The sequence below is a fragment of the Calonectris borealis genome, chromosome 2 (genome assembly GCF_964195595.1).
Source record: "Calonectris borealis chromosome 2, bCalBor7.hap1.2, whole genome shotgun sequence".
NCBI lineage: Eukaryota > Metazoa > Chordata > Aves > Procellariiformes > Procellariidae > Calonectris > Calonectris borealis.
Genome location: NC_134313.1, coordinates 3559597 through 3587095, shown reverse-complemented (window position 1 = coordinate 3587095; position 27499 = coordinate 3559597). Strand labels below are relative to the sequence as shown.

The following is a 27499-nucleotide window of genomic DNA, read 5'->3' as shown; positions in this document are numbered from 1 at the left end:
GAAGCATTAATGTTACAAAGAACAACTGTTTCTTATATACACGTTAAGGAGGATATAGAAAACCGGGTGGCACAACAAGGTAGGGAATGAAGATTCATTACAAAAGCAGAAAATCTGCTGACTGCCCCTTAAAAGAAAAGACAAAGAGTATCAAGAATATCAGAAATAGTCACTGAAATTAGACATAGAGTTCTGCTTTTTGGTGGCATGATATCAGTTGCAAATACCTAAAAGCTTTTTAGTGTGTAAGACTTGAAAGGCCAAGCTAATGTCTGCTGGACTCATACTACAGCTGACTGATGCGGCATCAAACCTCTCACTGCAGTCTGTGGAGACTTCTTGTACACACACACACATACCACATATATAGTATTTTACATTACTATGTACATATATAGTGTTTTGCATTACTGTTTGTGAAAGACTACACACATACGCATATATATACATATATATACACAAAGATATCTTTACATTCTTAATCATGTTATATATGTGCACAGGCACACATACATTTAATTATATTTTATATATACACACACATGCATGTACATATGAAACTAAATATATGCCAAACTATAATGTATATACTCTGATCACATATAGTATTTATTAACTGACAAATTTCCTAATATGGGTAAAAAAAGGAAAAAAAAGGCTCTATTTGCATATGTATATATAGTTAACTACAGCGTAATGTAGCTGAAGAATGCAGAATACATGGTCCCTCTTAAAACTGAGGAAAGAGATTTGATAAAAACCCCTCTCACTTCTTTCTATGAAATTGCACTTGGAGTGTGATTTCACTTCACCTACGAGCCCAGCTCCCAGGGAAGGGGGTACAGGATTGCTCTTTGATATATTTCAAAGTAGACAAAACTCCCATCAAGAATGGAAAAACAGCCCCGTGAGTACAGAAAAGCAGAGACTAATTAAACAGGTCTTACATATGTCTTTTTTCCTGGGTCTTGTATCTTGCACCTCCAAAGGTGTCACACATCTCTATTTGAAAACCATCTCACTGTCTTCAGTGTAGATAGGGGGGAGCTCTTCAGCATCATTAGTGGGGCTAGAAAACAGCCCTTTTTTAGCAAGGTACTTACTGTCAAACACAGAGACGAATGAACTTACCTGTTTGGTACTTCTCTGCCCAGTAGGAAGCAAAGCTTTGGATTTCTCTGCTATTTTCTGTAAAAATGCAAAAGAAAAAGAGGGAAAATGGCTGAGAAAACAGAGTCCAAGGGAAGGAATCATATAAAGCTATTTCTTCTGCTTTCTAAAGAAAAGGACATGGAGAAAACTCTTATTATTTAGAAAAAGAAAGGGAGTATAACCTCATTGAAAAGTTTGGTCTTGCAGGAATTAAAAGTCTTCAAAGCTTCCAGATGACAAGGTTATCAAAACTGAAACACACATTTAAGAAATGACAGCTAGGACGTGGACAAGTAGCAATTTACCACTCAGATTGGTTTCCTGACGCAATCGGGCATTCACAAACTGCAGTGGCTAATTTTGGCACTTCTGAATTGATGACAGTTTTTAAAAAAGAAAACCCTACATGTACAGTTCAAATGGATTGTACTCATGAATATAAAAAAAAAAAGGCATAAAAAAACGGTGTGTGTATATGGGGTGGAGCCCTTTAGCTGAATCCTTCCAACTTCTCATTTAATGGGATAAGGTAATTTCATTCAAAAACCCCACACTTAGGTTTTTGAATAGGACAGAGAAATAAAAATATGAGATGGTGCTAGAGATAATGCAATGCTATTACATAATATGCATGCTGTTGAAGTGCAATTTTATGTACTTTTATTTATTTATTTATTTTTAAACCATAGGCAGCAAGTGTTGCGAAATCAATCAATACAGAGTGTTTCTAATGGAGGTATATTATTAAGTGCATGTTGCCAGCCAAATTTCATTACACCTGTATAATTACAATATATTCTTCCCATATATTGCAGGCATGGGTCAAACTCACTATAGTAGTATAAGAAAGCAACCAGAGTTTCTCCAGGTTATATTTGCATAGGATTCAATTAATCCAGATATATGGTCAAACTTGTTACTGCAGGGGATAGAAGAAGCAGTCTGAGGATGGTAAATTTAAATCATTACTGCAGTGTTTAAAAGCAAAGCAAATCTGCTCATCAGTAGAGACTCCCCAGGGTAAAGTGGGAGAGCAAGAAGTAAATGAAAGAGCCGGAGTTCAGGTATTGTTTGTTTTATTACACAGCTTGATCTTGGTGACAGGTCCAAACCACAAAATGTGTTTGGAAACTTTCTGGCAAAGCTATATAACAGAGCAGAGCCATAAAGTGGGTTAACATTTAAATTAGCAATTTTGCCCGCACATTTTCTGTAAGCAGAACAGGTGAAAAGGCCACTGTGCAATCACTTCTCCTTCTCCCCTGAAAGTGGAGACACACCAAAATAATGTTATGGCTATGCCAGGGGAACCATTGAAGGTCCTGCCAGACGCACAGCTGGCAAAAGCACACTTTTTTTTCTTTTCCGTTGCTGCTGAGTTGTTCTGCAGTCGCATGCATGTGCATATTCCAATGTAATGATACACTGCTTGACTCATAAAGTAAGAAAAGAGGGAGGAAACTACACGTGAGCAGCTCTGTGGAGATGCTCCACGTTCCTGGGAGCCATGCTCCCAAAGAGAGACCCTCACCTTCTGCACAGCTCCGTATCTCTGGATGGCATCAGACAGCTGGTTCTTCAGCCTGTCCAGCTGAAGTCGCTCTTGCTGTTTTGGAAAAACAGAGGCCTGGTTAGCAGATCCGTAGAGATAAATCAAGTAGTAGACTGTCTGTGACCACTTCTGGGGGGAGACACCAAGTAAACAAAGTAGGCACAAACAGTATTCTAAAAATTCAATTTCACTGGGGCTGCCAGGATGCTACAAGGTTTTATTTTAGGAAGGAAGCACAAGATGCTTTGATCTTTCAGGCCAAAGCAGTTAAAAAAATGTCACCTTGGATATTCAAGATAGCAGTCAAGTCATGACTAGTGTGTGGTCTGCTATCTGAGCCGGACACCTTCTGTGGCAGGGATATACAGTGGGACATTTTGCTGTCCTGCCTACTGCATGAAGGGGGTCTCACTCCAATACCAGTTCTTAAAGATTGTGCGATGCAAGCAAATGAATACCTGGCTGCCACCAAAAGAACAGAATGGTTGTAGCATGGTATCCTGCTTCTACTTACTAAAATCCAGGCTCAGATTATCTGCTGGAGATGATAACCCAAGGGATCCTCCTATAAAATGTCCTTTAATTGGATGATACCCCATGACGGAGTTCATCACCTCATTGATTTGATAGCAATGGGTGATTCACTAGACTTGAGATGTCCATCAGCCACAACAACCTTCCTTCTGCCTGGCCTAGGGCCTGATTGTCAGAAACCAATTTATCTCCATGTTTTCCAAAACATGTACCCAAATGTCACCACCTTTCTGTCTGGAGCTTACCCCAGCAAGATACCGATCAATGTTTTAAACAAAAGTGTTCTCAGAACGAAGACCCCAGTCTAGCCTGATGTAACTATCCAACATGCTGCAAAATCACTGCTCGTAGATAGAGTGAACAAACCCAAACAGTGTCAGGCAATGGAAATTCTCCTAAAACAATTCTACCCGCTGGATCTCAGATTTCAGGTGTGCAGAAGCTCATGTGTCCAGGTTTTACAGAGGGGAATGAACTGCAAGGAAGTGGGCCGTCACCTTAAAAACCAAGTAGCAAACAAAACCCAATCTACACTAAAGCTACTAAGCAGAAATGTTCACTGTACAGCAATTTCAGCTGTTTCAGACAACTGCTTAAGAATACAAAAGTAAATTTTATAAAGGATGGGATAAACACCTTTAATTTCTAATGGTAGTATTTTCATACACAGAAGAATATCCTAATCTTACAGTTCTTCATCCAAAGATTTAAAACCATTTTTAGAACAGGGCAAGTATCATTATTCCCATTCTACAGATAAAGGTCTATAAACCTCATGTTTGTTACACATGCAAAATAAGGTAAGATTGCCACCCTGGAAAGCTGATCTAATGGTCCAGCACTCATCCTACAAAAACCTGAAATTCCAGATAGGCCTCTGTATTTAAGTCCTTTGAGGTTAGTTTGAAAGGAAGCCCTAAAATAGCCATGTGCTATTTTACATCAGTCTCCTGCGTTGTATCACACTGGTCCACTTACATCAGTATCTTTGCTCCTGAAATACCCAATTTGCTCAGTTGGGCATCCTGACTCCAATAGCTCCAGCAGCACTTGGAGCTTCAAGGGAAGTCAGAGAAACTCCCACAGTGCACCTTGTTGGCAGTGCATTACTGGTGGAAAATAAGGAAGAAAGGAAAAAAAAATATTTTTTGTCTGTGTGTGCATGCAAAGCAATACACAGAATAATGGATCGGAAAGTACTGGCTATAAAGCTCTAAATTAATGGAAGGCTTTTCATGCTGTGAGAAATTTTATGGGAAGAAAGTTTGCAATGCTACCCAGATCCCCAAGAGGGACTGGCCGACCAGCAGTCAATATCCACCAGAACTATTTATTCTATATAAGGTAGGAGGGCTACGGGCTTTGTATCAAAATTTGTAGGTTTAATTACTTAAACTGCACACTGTTAGAAAAGAAGAGTTGAAAAAATGAAATCTGTTAAATGAATTGACCAGGGAGCAGAAAAAGTTATTATGTGATGCTAATAGAGAGCGGCAAGTTTATTCCTCATATTAGTATAATTGTTTGTGTGTTTATTTCCTTCAGCTTTTAAATATTCTCTCTTTAACTTAGCAATTTTTCTCCCCGTGACAGTAAAAGCAATTCTCCTGAGAGTCCCCAGCGGACACTACATGTGAAGGGCAAATAATTACACTCTTGTGTGGCACTATAATTGGGTTTAACGTGACCTTTACTGATTCCCCTTTGGACCCAATTTATGTCACAAACCAGAGCCAGGAGATCAGCACAAAAAAAGCCCATATCCCCATATCTCCAAGAAAACATCTTCTGTTTCACCAAGCTCTGATGTAATTATTCTCAGAGTACGCAAGAAAAAGGAAAAAAAATAGTCCTTGTAGTCCATCCCTAATCAAAGCAACATGTTAAAAAAGATCAAAGTATTAAGGTTGATGCCTGCATAAGGTCGACGTCTATGTATGGAGAACAGTCATTCCTGGCTTCCCTCCCCATCCTCTGGAGTAGACCATGACCCATTCATTTTTTTAGGTGGGTTGAATTGCACATGGTCCTCCACAGGTTACAAAGGTAGCCTGGGGTGATTCAGCTCTTGAATCCTTATCTCATATGCTTGTTGGCAAGTGACATAAATCCAGGCTGTAAAAACCACTTGGACAGAGATGAGTTGTGTGTTTAGAGCAGTGTTTTTTCTAGGTGGAAGGACAGTGAGAACAGAGTTGAAGTAATACAGGACTTTGGAAAATGGCAGGAAGTGAGTGAGGATAAAACACTAATTCAGGTAAGTTCCTGACCCAGAAAATATATGGATGCTGGAAGTGAGAACGTAACAGAAAACTGCTAGGCAGAATCAAGTAGAAAAGAATTGTCCTTATTCTCGTTTCAGTTGCTGAATCACCTGTTGGGTGAAACGTCTCCTCAACTCTCTCACCAGCTGGAGTTTACCCCCCACAATATGCTTCTGTTCTTCACCATGATGCATACCACAGGCCAAAGTCAGCAGGAACATAGGGGGTATAAAGGTCTTTGTGGAAAGGTCAGAAACCTGTTTGTCCAACCACTGCATTGGGGACCAGGGGATGGGAATCATTCATACCCCTGCGACAATGATGTTCATATGAGTTGAACCTACTGATGACAGAAGACCAGTCTGTCCGCACAATAGATGGGGTTGCCATGGGGTAAATTGTAATTCCATGCTCTGATTTGGCCACAGCCTGTAATTATCTATATCCCCACCGCTGCTTTCCCACTAGGATACAGCACTGAATGAATGTCATATCCAGACATATTCCACTGCTTTGCCCTTTCTGTACACGTCAACACATTTCCAAACTCATCTGCACCCAGTGCACCCACTGCACAACTGAGTCTTTGACCAATGCCAAACTCATGTGGAGCCAGGAGGTTCCTGTAGTACTTTCACCCAAGCTGAGTGAGACCCTGAGACAGGTGTGTGCTAGTCAAGGCTTTGTTGCCAAGTTCTTGATTTCCAGTTCCACATAATCCAGTTTTGGGAGAAGAACTGGTTTCTGCAGCTGTTTTCCCATTGGTCATTTATAAATGCAAGTGATGCTTATTGCGTAACAGCAAAGGAAGTTATAACAAGACATGGAGCTCAACAGCTTTAAAGCACCCACTACCACTTCTTTTTACATTATTCCTCCCTCCATAAGACCCAGCACTCTCCCCCAAGAGCATCTTGAATGACACGTACCCTGGATGAGCCTCTGACAACCTCAGACAGCTGCTTGATGGCTTTGGTGCTAGTCGTGATGGTTTTATTAGTCTCCTGCTGGGTTGCATGCCTGCAGAAGAGATGATGGGAATTGCAATGGAAATTAATTGCATAATGAGACACTTACAGAAATTTATAAAGCTGCAGAGCAATTGAGACAACACAACACACAGCACATGGAGCCACAGTAGGACTACGCAAGTCCAGGGTCTTGACCAGCAATGGCAGCCAGAAGGCTGTAGGAAATACTAGCGAGGAGTTGCCCAAAATGTTCTTCCAGTGATCAGCACAAAGACAATGGCAGTGGACCTGCAAAGTCAATTGGGGAAGATAAGGTGAAAATAGGTGGTGGACAGGTAACGAGGCCATCACAGATGGTTGGTATTGCAACTAAAATTGTCGAAAGAAGGGTTGTATAGCAAAAAGAGATGGGACTGGGGAGTTACCTGATGGCTTGCCCAGGAAAATTTTGTACTCAGAAGAGAAATTTGAAGAGACAGAAATTGAGCAGGACAAATTTACTTACCATGATCATCTGCTGCTAGTGACATTGTATCTCCAGGAAAGCACTGTGAATGCGAAGGTGCAGTGCTGCTTTACGAGCACTGAAACAGGCAGGCAGGGAGCCAAACCAATCCCCTCTCCAGTCATGGTTGTCCCTCTCTTTTATTCCAGTACCATTATTTCTCGTAAGCACTGGTTGCTGGCTTCACTGTTCAGGACCACACAAAGTAGGGGGAAGAGACATAAATGCTGCCCAAAGGTATTTATTAGCTCAATCCAATAGTTCTCAAGCTTTATAAGGTTAACAGGGCATTTTCAGCCTCTAAGCTTCCCCAGGGAGCACTTCACATCTTTTTAGTCAGAAAGGGGTGGTTTTCCATAGTGCTTCAGCCAAAAACTCTAGAAAGACTCAAGAAAGACCTGGAAAAAATGATTTTTTTTCTCCCTTAGAAGACACATTGAGCCATGGTTGTATTGAAGACTCACTTGTCAGCGCTCTTTTTTCAGGGTGGGCAGGATGTAGAGTGAATGGAAGTTCTTTGATTAAAAAATGTTAAGATGACTATTTATGGTGCCTCTGTCCTGAAGACCCATGGGCCGTCCTGGCTCTTCAGCTCCTTCTTGCTTCTCTGTCAGCACTGATGGAGACCAGCTCTTTCAAGACTTATGTTAACTCTTTCAGCACCTCCTTTGAGGAACAAGGCCAGCCCCCAAACAGTCTTTACCAAACGCAGCCTTAACTACAAATAAATTGAGACCTCTCAATAAGGACTCCACTGACTGTCATTTCCATCTAGTCAGGGAAGATGGACATAGGCCCCATGAACTGAGATATTCACGCCCATAGCAAAGTTTGGCAGTTTTTTTCCACTTAAGCGAGGTCTCTGTGCAGACAGCTCAGGCGGGAAAGCTGTCTAGGATAAAAGTACTTTTAATTTTATGCATTGTACCTACCAGGTGTACAAGTGAAAGCTTAGCATACCATGAAGATAACACCTCTTAGCTGCAGAACAGTAATTGAGATGTATGTTAAGGGTTGAACAAGCACACAGAAGGCATGGACTCCTTTGGCACCATACAGGAAAGAGAAATAATCTCATATGAAGACAAGGCTGGATCCAATAACGAGTTATCCTCAGCTCTCCTTAGTTAAATTAAGATACCATTTCTATATTCATTCATCAAAATGCATTTCATTTATTTATGATCCCAGGACCCACTGCACCAGCTGACTAATTACATCACTTTTAATTTGAGATGGAAGAGGTCGTATCTACCACAGACAGGTATTCCACACTGTCGTCACGAGAGGGAGCTGGGAATTGAATCCTGTCACATCGTCTACCTTGAGGAGTACACAGTTAGCCTGATCCCCAATCTTTTAACCAAGTAAATCTTGCCACCAAGTGCATGAATTTCATAAGCAACAGTTTCAAGACTGAGACCTCCACAACTAATTCCTCTTAATGCAATGCAAGGCGCTGGAGTTGACGTCCAGTCATTTTGCAGACCTCATTAAATTATCTGCCCACAGAACGAGTCAGGGATTTGCATACCAGCAATTCCCCATCCCCAAAGTAAAATGGCTTGTTAGGCTCATGCATTTGTTCCTTCCCAATCTCTAAAGTTAAATAAAGTCTCCTTCATTTGCATTCTAATGTAAATTTTATGTTAGATATCTTATGTAATAAATCCACACTGCACACAAACTTTGCACTGAACTGCTGCAAAATAACTGGGAGCAGGAGTACAAAAAAAAAGTTCTGCCTTCCACCTCTTAATTCAAAACGCACTTTAATCAACATACTGGTGCTTGATTTTGGCACTTCCCACTATGTTGTCAGCACAATTAACTTCTTATTCTTCAGCCTCAGAGATATGCTGAGGAATCAGACAGTGATTATATTTAATTTACATTAAATGCTATTAAGATCTTCATTAAAAAAGAGGCCTTGAAACTCCACTCCCCGCAGCATTTTATTTTAATATGTAATGGTAACAAGATATGTCACTATTATTGTTGTTGTTATTATTATTATTATTATTATTATTAGCTTTCTTTATATTCCTCTCCCCATGGAAGTGTGGAAGTTAATTAAAGGGGTGTCTCTGATGAATAAAATTTGCTTCTGAAAAAGTCCTCCACACAATAGTAACTTAAATACTCAGTCTGTGGAGATACCGAGTACCTAAAATATAAACGTTGTAAAAGACTTATCTGTCTACAGCGCTACTCTGAAAATAAGCACTCTAAAAGTAAAAACAAAAAGGGCATCTCTTAAGAAGAAGAACATCTCTTGCTGTGCATTTCTGTATGCACAAAGATTGCAAAGACAATGCACTAAATAATACAAGAGATGCCACACTGTCTGCCTAAGAATTTCCGATGGCTGCTGTTTTCTTTACCAGAGAACTATGGTCCACCGAATCCATAATCCCCAGCACGCAGCTGCTTACAGTTTGTTCTTTGAACGATCATATCTCTGATTTATTTATCCAGTTTTAAAATGAGCATAGCAAAGAGGCAGATGCGATGACGGCTGCTTCCCTTCTCCACAGGGACAGAATGAAGGAGCTCAACTACTGTTTGCGCCGCTTCTTTGAGACCCTTGATGAATGACCGAGTCAACAAAAAATAATCAGACCCAAAATGCAACAGCAAAGACCGACAAGGGATAGACTTCTCTCTGCCTCACCATGCCTGCTGCCACTCACAATAATCCCAAAGAGCTTTGTTTTCTAGTTCCAGCAGGAGAAAGGCATTTCCATTTATAATACAGGATATGGCTTATTTTACTTTCATCTCATCCCTAATATAAAAGCAATAATAACTTTTTCAGATCAAAGATACCTTTACTGTACTGGCTTAAACATCATTAGGTTTAGTGCCCTTTGGCACAGTGCAACTGCATAGCAATGGAATAGTTTTATGCATTTAAGAGCTGGCAGGTCAAGTAGGTTTGGCTACAGTTAAGCCAGGTAGCCCAGCATAACCTCAACCATACGCTTGTCTTTTGCACAGCAGCTGTAATGCTTACCACCGACTGCAGTTTTCCAGTGTGTATAGCTCAGAGCACTGAGCTGCATGATCTGTGGTTTAAGGAGAAATAGGATGAGTATATGCATTTACATATATTCCATTGTTGTTGGAGACATAAGTATGTAGAAATGCATCAAGCATGCATAAGGAAATTGTTCACACCATAAGACTTCAGTCAATCTCTTCCCTGTCTTAGAGCTGGATTTTGTGAAGGATTGATGTCTGTGGGAGCTGATGGTAGGCCTCAGCAAACTATAAATACATGTATATAAAACTTTATGCATTGGCCATAGGCACAGCCATGGAGTAGCAAGGGGTACTTAGTCCCCGAGGCTCCTATTCTCCTTTCTCCACCTAATCAAGGTGGTTTACTTCAGAGCAAAGCCAACGGAAATCCTTCATGGTCTGTGGAGAGGGGCATCTCCAAAGGCGCTGCAGAGAAGTCCACCCTTCAGCAGTAACACACCACTTTTGGATGTATCCTACACAGCCAGGATGATCCTATAGCAGAGCTAGGGATATTTCCAGGTGGATGTGTTCAACAGTTGTATTAGCAAACACTTATCTATAGGATGGAAACTTGTGCTGCATTAGATAGCTATAACTTGCTGCCCACAGACAGCCCCACACCTCATCTTCTAGGACTGCTGGCTCTGCTTCCAGATCAATGCAGTGGGCATCTCTCATCTATAAGTATTTATTGCAGATGTAAACAAAGCAGAAAGATGAGCTAGGAGGAAAGTTTGTTTCACCAAGCCCTAAAGTATCTTTACTGTATCGTTACAGTCACCAAAGGAAGAAAGGCTAAATCCACTTGTTTCTGGCTCCAAACTGACACTCACAACTCTTTTTTTTCCCCCTTTCTCCTTTAGGACCTGATGGTGCATGTTGAGAAATCATTTACAACAGAGCAAAATAAGAGCTCTAATTCTGGTCTGTCAGCAAACCCCTTTGCATAGGTATAAATCATCCAGCAGAGTAAAAGTCAGGAGAAAAACGGACCGCTACTTCCAAGTTTCAAGCCAAGTTTCAAGCCACACAATATTCTATAAAAAAAGCATCATAGATTTCCAATTTGCCTGTCACTTGAAAGTATTAGGAGATGTGGTGCTATTTTTTCTTTAGGGAGCTTAGGGGATGGTCTGTGGCTGTGTGGGAAGAATAGGGGAGGTATTTCAAATCCACCAGGCACTGGTGCTGTGTCATCTCTAGAGACGAACATGGCCATAGGTTAGCAGCTACGTTGTTCAGCGGTTCTGGATTAAAACATATGAATTGTAGTCAGATAGCAGTCCTCACACATTTCACCACAGAAATGCAACCAGGGTGATATACAACAATGCAAACCCTAGCAAAATTTTTCACGGTATTTTTAATACCTATCAGGCACCTTTTTTTTGCATTACTTCTTGAAAATAAATAATAAAAAATGAAGATGCGTTTATTACTAATGTAAGGAGAAATCTTGCTCCCCTACAGAATTTGAACAGTCTTTGCAAGCAGCTAGTTACTCATCGACCTGCTACCAGAAATTCAGGTTTGTGGTTTTCAACTAAATTATCTCCAGGACAGCAAGACCCCCTCTTAACCCTGCCTCACCTACAGATTAGTTCAGCATCGCCGCAGACTCTATCTGTCAAGTCATTACTGACAGCTCAGAGAGCATTCAAACCAGGACCCCACAAGAAGCAGCTTAACCATGTCACTCTCTCAATTTGTTTTTTCCTTCTCCCACCCATATTATTCCCAAGTAAGTTTTAATTTTACAAGTTTCACTTTATTTCGTAATAAAAGAGCCCCTTGGATCCTTTGTAAATGCCTTGCTAGCACTGAGCTATATTTCACCTCCCTCTGTCATTATCCAGTAAGCCTCTTAGCTTATCAGAGACAGAAATAAATTTAATTCACCATAATTTCATTTTGATGAACCCTGGTGCCTACCGATCATGATAGTCATTTTTTTTTCCTCCAGGTGCCGATAAACTGCTTACTTCTTTTTAACTGTTCTTGCAACTTAGGTTGTACAGAAGTAGACCATCTTCCTGCAACACATTTCTGCAAAAAGCAAGAAGCAAGCAGGTCCCTCCCTTTCCAGCCCGAGGACCTCAGCTGCCGTCCATGAGCTCTTAACATTCGCCAGCGTTTCCGGTGTTGCCCCGATAATCCTTTTAGCACACTAAGATAAATGGCATCAAACCGTGACTATTCTGATTATTTTGCCTGTGCTTTCCAATTCTGTTGTGCCTTGCACATTTCTGCATTAACGAGTGGACCACGGCTTAACATTTGTCATGGAAAGGTTACGGGGACGCATCCCTGCGGTAATTCTCAGCGGCATAGCCAGAGGTGCCTGTAACAACACCAGCAAGCAGCTAAGCGACATACAACACACATATAGTTGTTACCACGCCTTTCTTCCAGTAATTTACCATAACTCTTTGCTGAAGCTTGGATCAGAGACATCATTCCAGGGTTTTCAGAAGCATTATGCCCATCTAAGGCTCCGGGGTGCTGCATTTAGGACTGTAGCAGGAGTTAATGGAGCCAGGGAGAGGCAGGGAGAACAAGACATTTTCTGAGTCCCGCATATAGTCCACAAATACAGAAAACATTTTATATACCTTAAAAGAGTGTTAGAAACTGTGTCCTTCCCTGAAATTTGCAGAGACATGGACATTGTCTTATGTTTCTATCCTCTGTATCTTTTTTGGAAACACTGTGTATGTGGACTCCAATATATGCAAACTTCCTCTTATAACTTGCCTGTTCCAGAACACAGGCTGGAAGCTACGGACACAATATGCAATAAACAATATATCGAATCCCAAGGACTTCATGCAGATAAAAAAGCCGACCAATGTATCTGCTTAAATATGTTTTCTCATAATACATATGCCTGCAAACATTAGCTCTTGCATTTCAGAGTAGCATGAAACAAAAGAAGCACGTCTCCCTATTTAGGAATTTCCCAGCCATAAAACTGCCTATGGCAGGAGCTTACTGAGTGCAGGACCGAGCCAGGGACATGCACAGGCTCTGCATGTCACTGCAGGAGATGGCAGTCCTATCTATTGTATTTTAACGTTAATTCCAGTGGCTACATCCCCCTGTCTATCTAGCGGTCCTATACAGTTTTAGGGTCACGGGTGGTTTTAAGCGCACCGCTTCACATTACGTCAGGTTTTCTGTCATTGCTGGATGTTTTTTTAAAATAATATGACATGATGCCATGTTATCAATGTCAATACATTCCCTTCACTGTATGCACCGATCCTAACCGATGAATAAATTTGGATAGACTGGATGAATGAGTGTGGGTGCATGAGTGTGCAAGAACGTGTCCTACACGCACACATGCATGTAGGAAAGACAGGGACAAATGGACAGGAGATTAATTGTGCTGCAGATTGATTGAGCCTATTATCCTTCCGACATTCACTCTCTTGGTTTTAGCATTTAACGTGGGCTGATACTTGGTACGGCACTGTGAAAAGTAAAGATGAAGGGCACTTTACTGATGTGAATGAGTGATCGATTGCTTTAGCTCTCCTTGAGAAACTACACTGAAATCATCATTAATAAAAGAGCCAGTGCTTTATTGGAGTATGAAAAGTTTTGGTGAACAGAGATGTAGAACTCTTGAGGCTTTATTTTGATTTTAAAAGTTGCTTTTGCTGTTTCATGTGTTTTCTTGCCACCAAGTTTTTTGGTGGCGAGAACATCCAGAGCAAACATATGCAGAAAGGGAATAAATCACACAAATTTCTGAGATGTAGGCATTTTCACCCCAGAAAATACATGTTTCATTTAAAAAAAAAGCCAACTTTGCTTAAACCCAGGCAATTTTAATTGAAAAATGAATCCATTTCACTCAAATGACTGCAAGGTTTTTTATTATTTTGTGAAGTGAGCAAGAAATCAAAGGCAAACAAACAGCTCAAGACACCTTTCAGCTTACTGTTATTATTTGTGTATTTCTAGTTAGAGGTATTAAAGCACAAGCGCTCCTATGTGTATACTTAAATTAAGGGATATGCCTAAACCCAGTTCCTCGATCAGGATTTAAGTGAGAAAGAAAAGGCATTAGCAGTGATTGTACGACTGAAATTGTCAATGTGTAGCAAACAGGCTGTCTTATAAACCTATGAAAAATGTCCACCTTTTGACTAGCAAGAAATCTAAAAAGAAAGGCAATGACCAACCAATTCTTTTGCAGTCTAAAGTGCAAAAACAGGTGGTTTATCATCTCCAATAAGCTCAGCTTTAAGAATCAACAGACAAACATCCAAGAAGCATCGCAGCAGTGCACAAACACGAAGGCTTCGTGTTCAACCATGGCAGGAATCAAGTGTTATGGGTTTCAGAAGAAGCAGGTCAGCAAAGGAAACACATGTGATGAAGTTACACTGACCCCCCCCCCCCCCCCCCGTCCCAGATGACAAATGAAGAAAATGTCACTATAGCGCTCATAGACCAGCGTGGAGGAAGGTTTAATACATGATGATTTCCTGAACGGGTAATGTGAAGACACTATTTCAAAAGAACAGCACCAAAAGCCAGCGGGACATCAGGTTTGTTAGAAATCCACCTTTTAGGCACTGAAGAAAGCCTTCATAAACCTTCATATTGAAGTTAATAAATGTTACACTGTAAATATCAATTAGCTAAGCTGTCTGGACAATGCAAATGGACTGGCGTTTACAACAGATGTTGAAGATGGATGCATAATCCACTAACAGTGAAGTATCACGCAAAGAAACTGAGCGTTTAGCAAACTCCTGATCTATTTAATTTACTTCAGTACCACCATTGGCAGAGGCAGTGGCATAGCTTTTGGCTTCCAAGACAGATGTGTACGGATCCCACAGCCTGTGTTTCTCTTGACATCTCTTTCTTTTCCACCTGGAATCTCCATTCAGATGAGACATGATGATTTTGGGTTTAGTCACCTGGGATTTCAGTACATCTTCCCAGAGAAGTCTACTTCAAACATGGCTGATCTGTAGAGTCCATGTGCAGTGAGACCATATCCTTCTAACTAGATAAGCATCTTCTGGACTTCTCATGTATCACACAGTACACACACACACCTTTCTGTCCACAAAAACCATAATCTTAATATAGTTCTTTTATGTGCTCAAACATGTTCGTGTTCCCAAACCAGACCCTACAACACCTGCCCCGCTGCCCCACATCTCACCTCCCTCGTCTCAACCACCACTCCTACGTGTCCTACAGAGAAGGAACTAAATTTTCTGTCCCTACTATTTCCGCACACCCAACAATACCCACCAACTTCACCAAAACCAAACACCATCCCCATATTCTCTAATTCCTAAAACAAAAAACAACTTCACACTGTGGGATAGAGTTAATTTTCTTCACAGTAGCTCGTATGGGGCTGTGTTTTGGATTTGTGCTGAAAACAGTGTTGATAACACAGGGACCTTTTCGTTATTGCTGAGCAGGGCTTACACAGAGTCAAGGCCTTTGCTGCTTTTCACCCCACCCCACCAGCGAGGAGGCTGGGGGGCACAAGAAGTTGGGAGGGGACACAGCTGGGACAGCTGACCCCAACTGACCAAAGGGATATTCCATACCATGTGACGTCATGCTCAGCATATAAAGCTGGGGGAAGAAGGAGGAAGGGGGGACATTTGGAGTGATGGCGTTTGTCTTCCCAAGTCACCGTTACGCGTGATGGAGCCCTGCTTTCCTGGAGATGGCTGAACACCTGCCTGCCGGTGGGAAGGAGTGAGTGAACTCCTTGTTTTGCTTTGCTTGTGTGCGCGGCTTCTGCTTTACCAAAAACTGTCTTTATCTCAACCCACGAGTTTTCTCACTTTTACTCTTCTGATTCTCTCCCCCATCCCACTAGAGAAGTGTGAGCGAGCGGCTGTGTGGGGCTTAGTTGCTGGCTGGTGTTAAACCACCACCAACAGTTTACTACTATACTTCTACTATATATCCATCTCTAAACTCCTATGCCTTATCACAAATCCATGTATTCCCAAAACATAACCCCAATCCCATCCCCTGAGCTGGGACATGATCTCCTGCCCCATTACATCTCCATCTCCACTTGTTAAGCATGGCCACTCACACCCTTCATCTGCACAACTCCAGCAACCGAGACCAAGATATCAGGACTTCTCACTCTGGTCCTTTGATCACATCTCCTCTGATATGGGATGCCCAAACCACCTCCTCACCCACCTAAAATTCATCCCACTTTTACACCCGCTCCCATGCCCTGAGACAGAAGTGTAGCTCTCAGCCTCCCTGGTACAGTGATACTGGGATCAGAATGGGAAACTGCAAACAATATTAGGTAATATCCTGGGTATTGATACTGGTAATATGATACTGGGTATGTTTTACCTTTGTGACCAGCTCCATCAACTCCCCAGCAAGAGCAAACACAGTGGCCTTAAGTGCTGAACAACCTGGTCTTGTTTTCTCTCTCTCCTCCTGTTCCTGTCTTAGAAGGGATTTGGGAGTACAGTGGTAAGCAGATAGGGAAGGCAGCTGGAGGAAAGAGCCGTTTTAAAGTACAGACTGAAGTGTAAAAGTTGAAGTTGGTAACAGTGCTGGTGCTTTCTGAACACATTCCCTTGAGGCACGTATACCAAGATCTATTTTTTCTGACTTTTTTATGCAAGAGATAGGAGAAAAGAAAAAAGTGAAAATAATATATGGCAGAAAACAGCTTTAAAATAAGTTTGCTTGAGAGAAGGATTTTTTGTTGCGGCTTTATTTGTTTTCATATTGCACTTCATTCTCAAAAAGCACAGAGATGACTAAAAGGAATTGTGCTGGGAAGAGAAATGGATCTCAGCAGCCTACTTACCACCTATTGCTCTATCCCGTATACTTCACATGCCTCTTTAAATCTGACATCTCTGCAACTTTCTGAACATAAGGGCAAGCTGCGAAGTACAAGGGAAATTAATATATTTATCCTGCACAGAATGCAATACACTCAAAATATAGAGTTCTTGATCTCTAAATACTATTCTTCCTATCTCCTTCATTGTCCTTTCCATTCAACTTATGTTTCACTCTGCCTTGCATCGCCTAAATTAAAGCAACACTTTAATTTAGCAGGCAGAAAGATGTCTCTGTCTCTTTTTAGGAATGATTAAGTTTCCAAAAAAGAGACAAAATAGACAAAATCTTAAAAGAAATGCTACTGGTGAGGCTTCTCTGCTCATCAGCCCCACATTTCATCAATTTAAAGATCCTTCAGACTCTCAGGTGACAATAACGTGTAATTCCCAATGTACCAGAAGTCGCTCCTCCCCACCACCCTCCAGCTGACATCAGATCATAAAGCAGCCTAGCAGTTAGATTACAAAAACACAAGGCACTTTATTGGCTAATAAAACATCCGCAAGAGCGGCCATGTGAATGAAGACCCCATTTTGTGGGGCAATAAATTTTGCACTAGCACCCGAAAGGCATTGCTATTACAGGAATTGTGCAAATCACCATCCATGGTCCATGACAAAGTGTCTTAGGCTGTGGCCAGAAGGACGAGTACTTCCAGAGGGAGAGCAATAATTAAAATGCACTGCCGGTGGTCCAAAAAATTAAACTTCAAAGAGATACTTCCCTAATAAGAAGGGGGCACAAATATATAATAGAAGGATAAACAAAGAAAATAAAAGATCTGAGGAAGTTCATTATAAATCAACAGGCTCTGAGGTTTGTTTCAGGTAAGGCAAGATTATCTTTTTCTGCTGGCAGAAGGCAATGGACCAAGCATATAATGAACTCAGATATAGCAACTCTCTGTTTACAGTGAGGGACAATGGAAATATCCAATTGTTCCAATCCATTCAAATGTGAAAACTGTAAGTCCCCTTATCAGAAACCGCTGCTGCTGATAGCAAATTTGTTCTCTAGGGGGAAAATGGATTCAGCTGAAGAACCGCTGTTAAGAGTCCAATGCAGGTACTTGAAAGAAGAAAATTACCGGATGAAAGATCAATAATATTTCTCCTCTCCCTGAATTGAGTCTTATGTGCAGAATAAAATATTCCAGGGACTGATTCTCTGTCGCCTTGCTTCAACGCAAGCTGTTGTAAATGTAACTAAGCTAGGAAATTACGTATTTACGATCATGTTGTGAAAATCACATTGCATTTCTGCAGGTAGGGACACAAAAAGAAAAGAAAACAGAAAAAGTTACACTCAGTGCACTGTAAAAGCAGATAAATCAGCCCAAACATGTTTCGTTGCAGTTTTAGTACTTAAAAACAGACTTTCATACAAATGGTAAGTATGCTAGATTTATGCAATAGCTGCCAAAAGGTTGTGCGCATGGATCCAGCTGACAAGTTACTGAAACGAATACAGCAGCAATATCCATTAAAGACCCAATGCACCACAGGAGAGGTGTTACTGAAGCATGTGACTGCCCTTTCCTTTTAAAATAAAAGGATCTTACATCAAAACAGGGTCAGACTGAAATGCAAGAAGCTAAGGGGAGAGATCCTAAATATAATTTTTTCTCTTTCTTTCCCAAATGGACAGAAGAGTTTGTTCAGCTGAAAACTGACTTTTGGAGTACAATGAAAATCTGGAGAACTTCAGGGACATGAAATCTTGAGTAAATGATAATGGCTTGGCTCATAAGAAGCAGAAAGAGATTTTTTCCTCCTACTTGTTTGCCAGCTAACTCAAATCTCTCAGGTGGTGTGCGCTGTGGTAGCACCAAGAGGCACATGCCAACTCCAAACTCCTGGACTGCTTTTGAGCAATCTGAATTAAAAATACCATAGTTGTCTAAATAAAATCATTAAAATTAAAAGATGAGGATAATCCATTAGATTAGGAAGCAGACTCTCTTATGCTGAAAAGGAACGTCTCCTGCTCTTGTACCTTTAATCCTGGACTGGCTATCAGACGGTACTGCCACATTCATTAAGTCCCTTGGCTTTTTGGGGACTGAGCACCTCTGATATACTGGATTCTAGGTGATTTTGATGTTATCCCAAATGGGACTCATTACCATCCAGTGTTAATTCTTTCACTAACATCAAGTCAGCCAGATATCCCAAACCAGTTCTTGGGTCTATTTTCAGGACTCTGTCCAATTGTACAATACACAAATGCTAGATGAGATCCAGATTCATAACTACTAATGTATGTGACATGCAAGCCACCCACCTAATCATTTATCATCCAGGACTGCGTCACCCTGTAGGTACCAAAATACAGAGTGTGGCTCTCTATTTACTTAAAAGCCTGTAGGAACTTACTATCTGTTCCTTCCATAGGTTTATAAATACCTGCTCAGTGGAGACAGGCAGATCTCCTGCTCTTAAAGCTCTTGTGCTATCCATGCTGACGGGTTCCTGCACAGAGAACCCCCAAAATCCGTTCTGCTGCTGTCAAACCACAAGTTGTACCATGTCTTCTGGCTGGAGCATTTGCCCGGATCTCTTCCCCCTATCCCAAAGTTCTTAAGAAGATGTGAAGATAAGCCAGCTGAAGGCATGAAGTCAGCATGGGTAAGTTCTAAGACATTAATGAATTCCACCGTTTTCCTTAACTGAGGTCTATGTCACACAACGAGGCCCCCAGAAGCCTGCTTAGAGTTGGCCTTGCTCTTGAGCGGGGGCTTGGACCAGATAACATCCAGAAGACCATTCCAACCAACACTATCTTGTGACTTGATGAGCTGTGCTCAGTTCACTGGATTGATGCTTTTCCTAGAAGTTCATAGAATCATAGAATCATACAGGTTGGAAAAGACCTCTAAGATCATCGTGTCCAACCGTCAACCCAACACCACCATGCCCTCTACACCATGTCCCTAAGGGCCTCATCCACACGTCTTTTAAATACCTCCAGGGATGGTGACTCCACCACTTCCCTGGGCAGCCTGTTCCAAGGCCTGATCACTCTTTCAGTAAAGAAATTTCTCCTAATGTCCAATCTAAACCTCCCTTGGTGCAACTTGAGGCCATTTCCTCTTGTCCTATCACTAGTTACTTGGCAGAAGAGACCAACACCCACCTCGCTACAACCTCCTTTCAGGTAGTTGTAGAGCGCGATGAGGTCTCCCCTCAGCCTCCTCTTCTCCAGGCTAAACAGCCCCAGTTCCCTCAGCCACTCCTCATCAGACTTGTGCTCTAGACCCTTCACCAGCTTCGTTGCCCTTCTCTGGACACGCTCCAGCACCTCAATGTCCTTCTTGTAGTGAGGGGCCCAAAACTGAACACAGGATTCGAGGTGCGGCCTCACCAGTGCCCAGTACAGGGGGACGATCACCTCCCTACTCCTGCTGGCCACACTATTGCTGATACAGGCCAGGATGCCGTTGGCCTTCTTGGCCACCTGAGCACACTGCCGGCTCATGTTCAGCCGGCTGTCAACCAGCACCCCCAGGTCCTTTTCCTCTGGGCAGCTTTCCAGCCACTCTTCCCCAAGCCTGTAGCGTTGCCTGGGCTTGTTGTGGCCGAAGTGCAGGACCCGGCACTTGGCCTTGTTGAACCTCATACAGTTGGCCTCGGCCCATCGATCCAGCCTGTCCAGGTCCCTCTGCAGAGCCTTCCTACCCTCCAGCAGATCAACACTCCCGCCCAACTTAGTGTCGTCTGCAAACTTACTGAGGGAGCACTCGATCCCCTCCTCCAGATCGCTGATAAAGATATTGAACAAGACCGGCCCCAGCACTGAGCCCTGGGGAACACCGCTCGTGACCGGCCGCCAACTGGATTTAACTCCGTTGACCACAACTCTCTGGGCTCGGCCATCCAGCCAGTTTTTTACCCAGCGAAGAGTGTACTTGTCTAGGCCGTGAGCCGCCAGCTTCTCTAGGAGAATGCTGTGGGAAACAGTGTCAAAGGCCTTACTGAAGTCCAAGTAGACCACATCCACTGCCTTTCCCTCATCCACTAGGCGGGTATCACCCTTTTCCCAATCGCTTCAGTCCAAGGGCAATTTCCAGCCTCTGAGGGCTGTCTCTGGTCAGTCAACAGTTTATGAAGTCTGGAAAGCCCTGAAGCAATTAAAAAAAAAAAAAAATCACTGCTTCCTGATTATCTACTTTCCCGTATTAATAGCAAAAAAAGAAAGATAAATTAAGTCATTGCTACGTGGAACAGCTAAGACAACTGGTGATATTTTCAGCTGCACTTGCCAAACAGAAATATTCTGCCCATACATTTCATCCCATTAGCCTAACATTGGTTGGATATTTTGTGGTTGTAGGCTCCTCTCAGCAACTGCATCAGGCCACAGGCTTATGCTTTGTTAGATCAAATGCATTGCCAGACCCGAGTCTTTATGCCCACCTTACAGCCCTGCACTAAAGGGAGCCCATGGTTGTCCTGAACACAGCCGCAGCCATTCACAACCCGGCATGTTACTGTGACTTCACTGTCACAGGCAATCTCAATTTCAGTTCAGCAAAATTTTGGCAAATTTTACACCCTTGGTGAGATACAATTTTCTGCTGTAGAGGTGCCTTATAATCTGTGCTCCTACTTCTCACCCAGATGGGTCCTTATCACCTGCTTCTCATCCATCTGCAGACACGGTGCAGCATGATGCCGTATCTCCTCTTCCTCTTCTCTCCAGCAAGGAGGACACTTTTTCTTTGGTGGCTGTTGAAGAGAGCACTTAGCCAACAGCTCGAAGGAGCCTCATGCAAGCAGTGTCATCTCACTCACAGCGTGATGGTTGGATGTGCCTCTCTGACACATCATCTCCTCTGTCACGCTGGCAGGATCTCATTGTTAGTTGTAAAACACATTCCCTAACAAACAGACTTAAAGAAAGGGACCCTTTTACTATCTCTTACAGAAGATAAAAAATTTCTATCAGTGAGGGACCTTATCTGCCCTAAAAACTTCCATAAAAGGAACTTGCTGAATCAGATGTGTCCGTTTGATTACTCCATATCAATCTCTTACATTAATGTATTAAATTAATGTCACTTTATTATTTTGGAGGTTGAAAGATGTCAGAGATAACTACAAAGAAAGATCTTTGGGACTGTATCCTGAGGACAGAAAATAAAACCAGCAATCCACAGCAGTAGCTTTTGAGCAATGATACAAAATCAACTTGTCAAATGTCTGGATGTGTAGCAGGGAACCTGATGGGGAAGGAGATTTCAATCTCAACCTCTCAACCAGTCATTATGTCATTTTAGGGACTATTTTCTTAATGGAGAGAAAAATATTGCAGAAATGTTCCTTTTCCCTTCTGCCTCCCCTCCCTGGATAGCTGCCTTTTTAACGCTCTCAGAGTTGGTGTGGTAGCTCTCCAAATGCAAAGTGGTTGAAAAACAGCAAGGAAAATTACTTGAAAAGAAAAAGATCAATTAATCTACCAGTCAAATCACCTACTCTCTCTCCCATGGACCAAAATAGAATCAATCTTTAAAACAGACAGTCCTGTAATTTATCAACTCCCTTTTTAATATCAAAGACAGCATGTCTTCAACTCCCCTTGGCTCATGATTCCAGCTCCATTACCTGGCACGGCAGGCTGAGACTTACCCAAAATTTCGTCTGTTCAGCTACACCTACTATTCCTCACCATTAGGCTTTAGTCCAAGCTGTAAGAGTTGCTACGTCTATGTAGTTGGGAATTAGCCATCAAGAAACAGTCACATGGTGCTAAGGGAAGTCCATAATTTTATTATTAAATCAGACTGAAGCATCACATTATGTTTTCTGTGTCCCATTGAGAGTCCTGATAGTCATTTAAGTCAAAACAACTCCTTTACTCCCTAACCAGCTAGGTACTGTCCAGAACAGTAAATTAGAGATTATAAGAAGTTTACCGGAGTTTAGACAACAATCTCTGTTAAGGAGAACCCAACAGCTCAGTACAGCTGTCATGGACTCTTGAGAAAATCTGTTTGCAGATGGGATGGCTAGGGGAAATTCAAGGTATTTCAGTTCATTGTTAAAAACGCAGAGCGTCTTAGTGTCCCTCTGAAACCACACAGATGTTAAGTAGTAATAATAAAAAAGTAATAAAACTGTGGGGTCAGGAGAAAGCACTGACCATAACAAACCTCTTTCATAGATGTTGGCTTTTTCCATGTTCCCTCTTCAGCAAAATCAATTTATTGTGTTAAAGAAAATAACTACTCATTACCTGCAGGACAAGATGAAATTTAACACTATGATTGTACTAGCTGATATAAGTATTCCTTCAGATGTTGATTGGAGGAACAAAAATATTTTTAAAAAGCATGAGGAAATAACCTTAAAAAGGAGACGTTTTCATACCCTGCGTTTTCTGCCATTCTCTTCTTTATACAAAGATCAAAAAAATCAGGTCACCAAAACCTGCTACCTTCCAGCCACACATCCAACTGTTTTGCATCAGATGCCCCTTTTACACTCTTTTTTTGTTTTCTATTTCATAACTGACTCCAAGGACAAGCTTTCCTCCACACTGGTAGCACTGGCCAGGCGCACGCTGCTCCCACAGAGAGCAGGGCACTTGTTTTTCCTTTTAAAATATTATTTTTAAAAATGCAATTAATGAGCCAAGTTACTTCTGTATTATCATTTTGGCTTCTTCTCTGCCTCAGTTCCCCATTCTGTTATACACAGAACTAATTTCTGCTTCTTTTCTCTTACTTTGTGTACCTTGGGACTGGAGGTTCTTGGGAGCATCACCCAGTACAACAAAATGATGCTCACATTTGGGCTCTCACTGCAGTACAAATACTAGCAAACAATATCGAAATCTCATTTCAGGACCAAGATGTAATTGGGTCTGAACTTACCTCCGGTCTTACACTGACGTAATTCCATTAGCTTTAATGGAATTACTCTCGATTTGCACTGGTGTCTTGAACTAAGCTTTTGCTTTTCAGGATTTATATATTTTGTTTTCCTACCATTAAAACAAGAAGCTAGCCAAAGTCATTTCAAAGTCATTTTTTTCCCCAGTAAATTCAAACATTATTTTAGTTTATCTGTGTGACCTCCACTTGCTCTTATACATCAGCCATCTAATTATTCACGGTTCCTGCAGGACGCTGCATTCCATTATCTTCTATTTATAATCCAACATGTCTGAGAACAAAAAGGAACAGGTTCTCCAGTATATGCCTTTCTGGCCTTGTTACAATTTTTCTTACTCATTTCCAGGTGCTCTCTGCATATAGCCTTTCCTTTAACCTCCTGAAATTTGTGTTCTATCTTTTAATTACAGCTTCTCATGACCCACCTTGTGGCTATTAAAAGGAAGATTCAAAGAGGCACCGCAGAAAATTTGTGGCTTAGCAGAAACATAAGGAGCCTTTTTACATCATCCAATTTAGTTCAATCCAGGTGGGAAACCATAACTGGTGATCTGGTGAGGGATCAGAGAGCAAGAAGTGGGAGATGGGCTTCCAGTTCAGTCCACTAGTGCAAACCATTATCTAACCCACACTCTCTAAATGATACTAAATTATTTACTCCTTGGCAATATAGTGGTGGGTTAATTTTGTAAATTAAAAAGAAAGGGGAGGGATAAAATGAAGGACTGAACATGTCTGGATACAGTCACCATATGGGAATAATCCAATCCAATATAGGCAACTATATGTGATAGAAGCGTCTATTTCTCTTGGTTGACTAAAGACCATTTATGTCCGACCAACTCAGTGAAAACACCTCTGCTGAAACGTGCGAATCCCTCCCGGCGCGAGGGGAGACCTGCTCACCTCTAGCATCTGCCCATCTTTGCAGGGTTGGAGCATTCCCTTCTGTTCTGCGAACAGCTCCTCGGAAAAAGCAGTTCAAAAGCCTTCAAATACCTGCTCAACCTCTCTTTCATTTTACAAGTGGAGTCAAAGGTAGCATACCGAAGCTTCTGTGGCTACTTTCCCTGGTTAAGCACACTCAAGACCAGTTTTTAATTGCTTTTTTTTTTTTTTTGTAATTTTTCTGGTGTCAGCTTCTTATCATCTCTTCTTATCACTCCTTTTCCTGCTAGATTTAAGAGCTTTTTAGATGCCACTACTTTTCTGCCTTAAAGGTGCTTGTACTCTGTAAACAAGTCACTTCTCAGCCTTATTTCTGATAAACAAAACAGACTGTGCTACAAGGCTCACTGAGAAACACCTTTTTTTCCCTAGATCTCAGTTATATCTTGTGTTTCCTTTGGATCCTTTTTTATAGTTTCACCACAATCCTTTAAAATCTGAAAATATACCGTTCTGTCCTGTTGCACAATTCCTTAGTTATACAGACAGACAAAAAAAAAACACCTTCCTGCTCCAAACTCACTATTTAAATGTTCACACACCTGTGAATGCCTTCCCTGGGAATTCCTGCCGAGTTCCTTGATCCACTTGAGGTCACTTTGCAACACGTATCCCTGTTTTATAAGCATATTGCTTTCTCTTAGCAATAACCCTGTGTTTGGCTATACAGAAACACGCTGCTAGAAGGAGCTCAGCCTAACACCGTGTACAGCTCCTCCAGCCTCCTCAGTAGCTTCACTGACCTTTGTGCCAGCTCTGAATTTTAGTAGAAATATTTTTACAGACACTTAGAGCTGACTAGTAAAATCGCTTATTCGGATCAGGCCTGATAGCAAACTGTCGTGGTTTAATCTGGCAGGCAGCCAAATACCACGCAGCCGCTCGCTCACTCCCCCCCGCCCCCCCAGTGGGACGGGGAGAGAATTGGAAGGGTAGGAGTGAGAAAAACTCGTGGGTTGAGATAAAGACAGTTTAATAGAACAGAAAAGGGAAAATAATAATAATAATAATGATAGAATATACAAAATGAGTGATGCACAATGCAATTGCTCACCACTCGCGCTGACCGATAATCAAGTAGCAATCGGTACTTCCTGGATCACGCCTACCATTCATATACTGAGCATGACGTCACATGGTATGGAATACCCCATTAGCCAGCTGGACTGGCTGTCCTGATTATGTTCCCTCCCATCTTGCGTACCTAGCTCAGTCAGTAGGTACGGGAGCTGTCCTTGGACTAGGAGGGCACTTAGCAACAACTGAAAACATCAGTGTGTTATCAACATTCTTCTCATACTAAATCCAAAACACAGCACGAGGAAGAAATTTAACCCTATCCCAGCCGAAACCAGGACACAAACACAGAGAAAACCCATTAGAAATGCTCAGTTTTGCTTCCCATTAACTTTGCAGAGAGCTGTTACAGTCCTTACCCTGCCTTTCAAACTCAGTAGACAGGGGAGGAAAACTCCTCTTGGGTGTATGTCTCTGTGTATACAGGGAGAGAAGAGGCAGAGAGATTTGGGAAACACAGATGATGTTTTCAGGTGACAAGGGAGCATTTAGTTCTTCATCAGAGCGAGACCTGGGCATTTATCATTCTCCCTTGAGTCCCCTCTTCCATGAAAAGGGAAGCAGGCTGTATAAGCCAAAGGAGACACAGTACACACCAGCCAAATCCCAGCCTGGACAACCAGGCAATGTATGGCAGCAATGAATTCCATGTGGTCTATATATAACCAGATGGACCCTTGAGAAGACCCTCACCCAGCCTCACAGTGCTCTCCATCAATGAAGATCACCTGGGCTTCCCAGCGGGACTTAAGGAGGGAAAGGTGTGATGTTAGGAGAGGAAGAGGATGCAAAGGAAGCTCTTTTGCTGGCTTCAGCACACAAGCAGTCACGTACCTGCCAGTACTGAAAGAAATAGTCTGTGCAAACCTTTCCTAGTCGCTCTCTGAAAGAGAAGCCCCTTAATTCATTTGGATTTTTTAGAAAAACACAACACTTTCCTAACTTTCAGCCCTGAACAATATAATTACTTACAAATTACTTACTTATAATTACACTTACAAACAAGTACCATGAAATTCAGTTAAGCAATAATTCTCCCTGAATGTGAGAGGAATACACCGGGATGCTACACCTGTGTACAAGCCATACGGGATGCCTTTCACACAGAGCTTGCACCATGAGGACCAAATGTTCTCGCAGCCCCTAAATGGCTCTTTCCAGGTGTGTGAGTGGCTGAACATCTTCCACAGAGTGCTCAGCTTCACAGAAATCATCTTCTGCCTCCAAAGGTGTCAACCTGACACCTCGGTAGCAGGTCTTTACCTGCAGCAGGCAGAGGAACGTATGGCACTTTGTCCCCTCCACACACGAGTATCATTCCTGGTACTAATGAGATAAGTGGAAGTGTCTGCTATTGGCAGCAACAGGACGAGAAAACAACACATCTCGTTGTGGGCAACACACTGTTAAAAAGCCCTATTGTTATGGACCACCAGCCCAACCCACAGATACAGCTTAATTAAAGGAATTTAAAAGTCTTAATTAACATCACTCAAAACCTTCGGTATTAAAATCCATTTGCAGAACAACAAGGGGTGAAAGTTCTTTATTTATTCCGTGTTTCTTGCTAAATGTTTCTGAGCTCAGCTTCGTATTAGCTGAGAGCATCGATCCTTGCCAACTTTGCTATGCTTTTCCACCAACCTCAGCCTAAACTGGAGTGACCTGCCGAAAAAAAGAAACCCTTCAATG

At 41.9% G+C, this 27499-nt stretch overlaps 1 protein-coding gene across 6 annotated transcripts in view; it reads right to left on the bottom strand.

The window, feature by feature from the left end:
- The window catches only part of TSNARE1 (t-SNARE domain containing 1), a 554353-nt gene that overhangs the window by 262803 nt on the left and 264051 nt on the right, over nucleotides 1-27499 (bottom strand). For all 6 annotated transcript variants that reach the window (XM_075141068.1, XM_075141069.1, XM_075141073.1 and 3 more), the window contains 3 exons: nucleotides 6432-6522; nucleotides 2684-2758; nucleotides 1132-1188 (listed from right to left, as the gene is read on the bottom strand). In XM_075141068.1, coding sequence (XP_074997169.1) covers nucleotides 1132-1188; nucleotides 2684-2758; nucleotides 6432-6522 — 223 coding nt within the window. The remainder of the gene's footprint in view (nucleotides 1-1131; nucleotides 1189-2683; nucleotides 2759-6431; nucleotides 6523-27499) is intronic.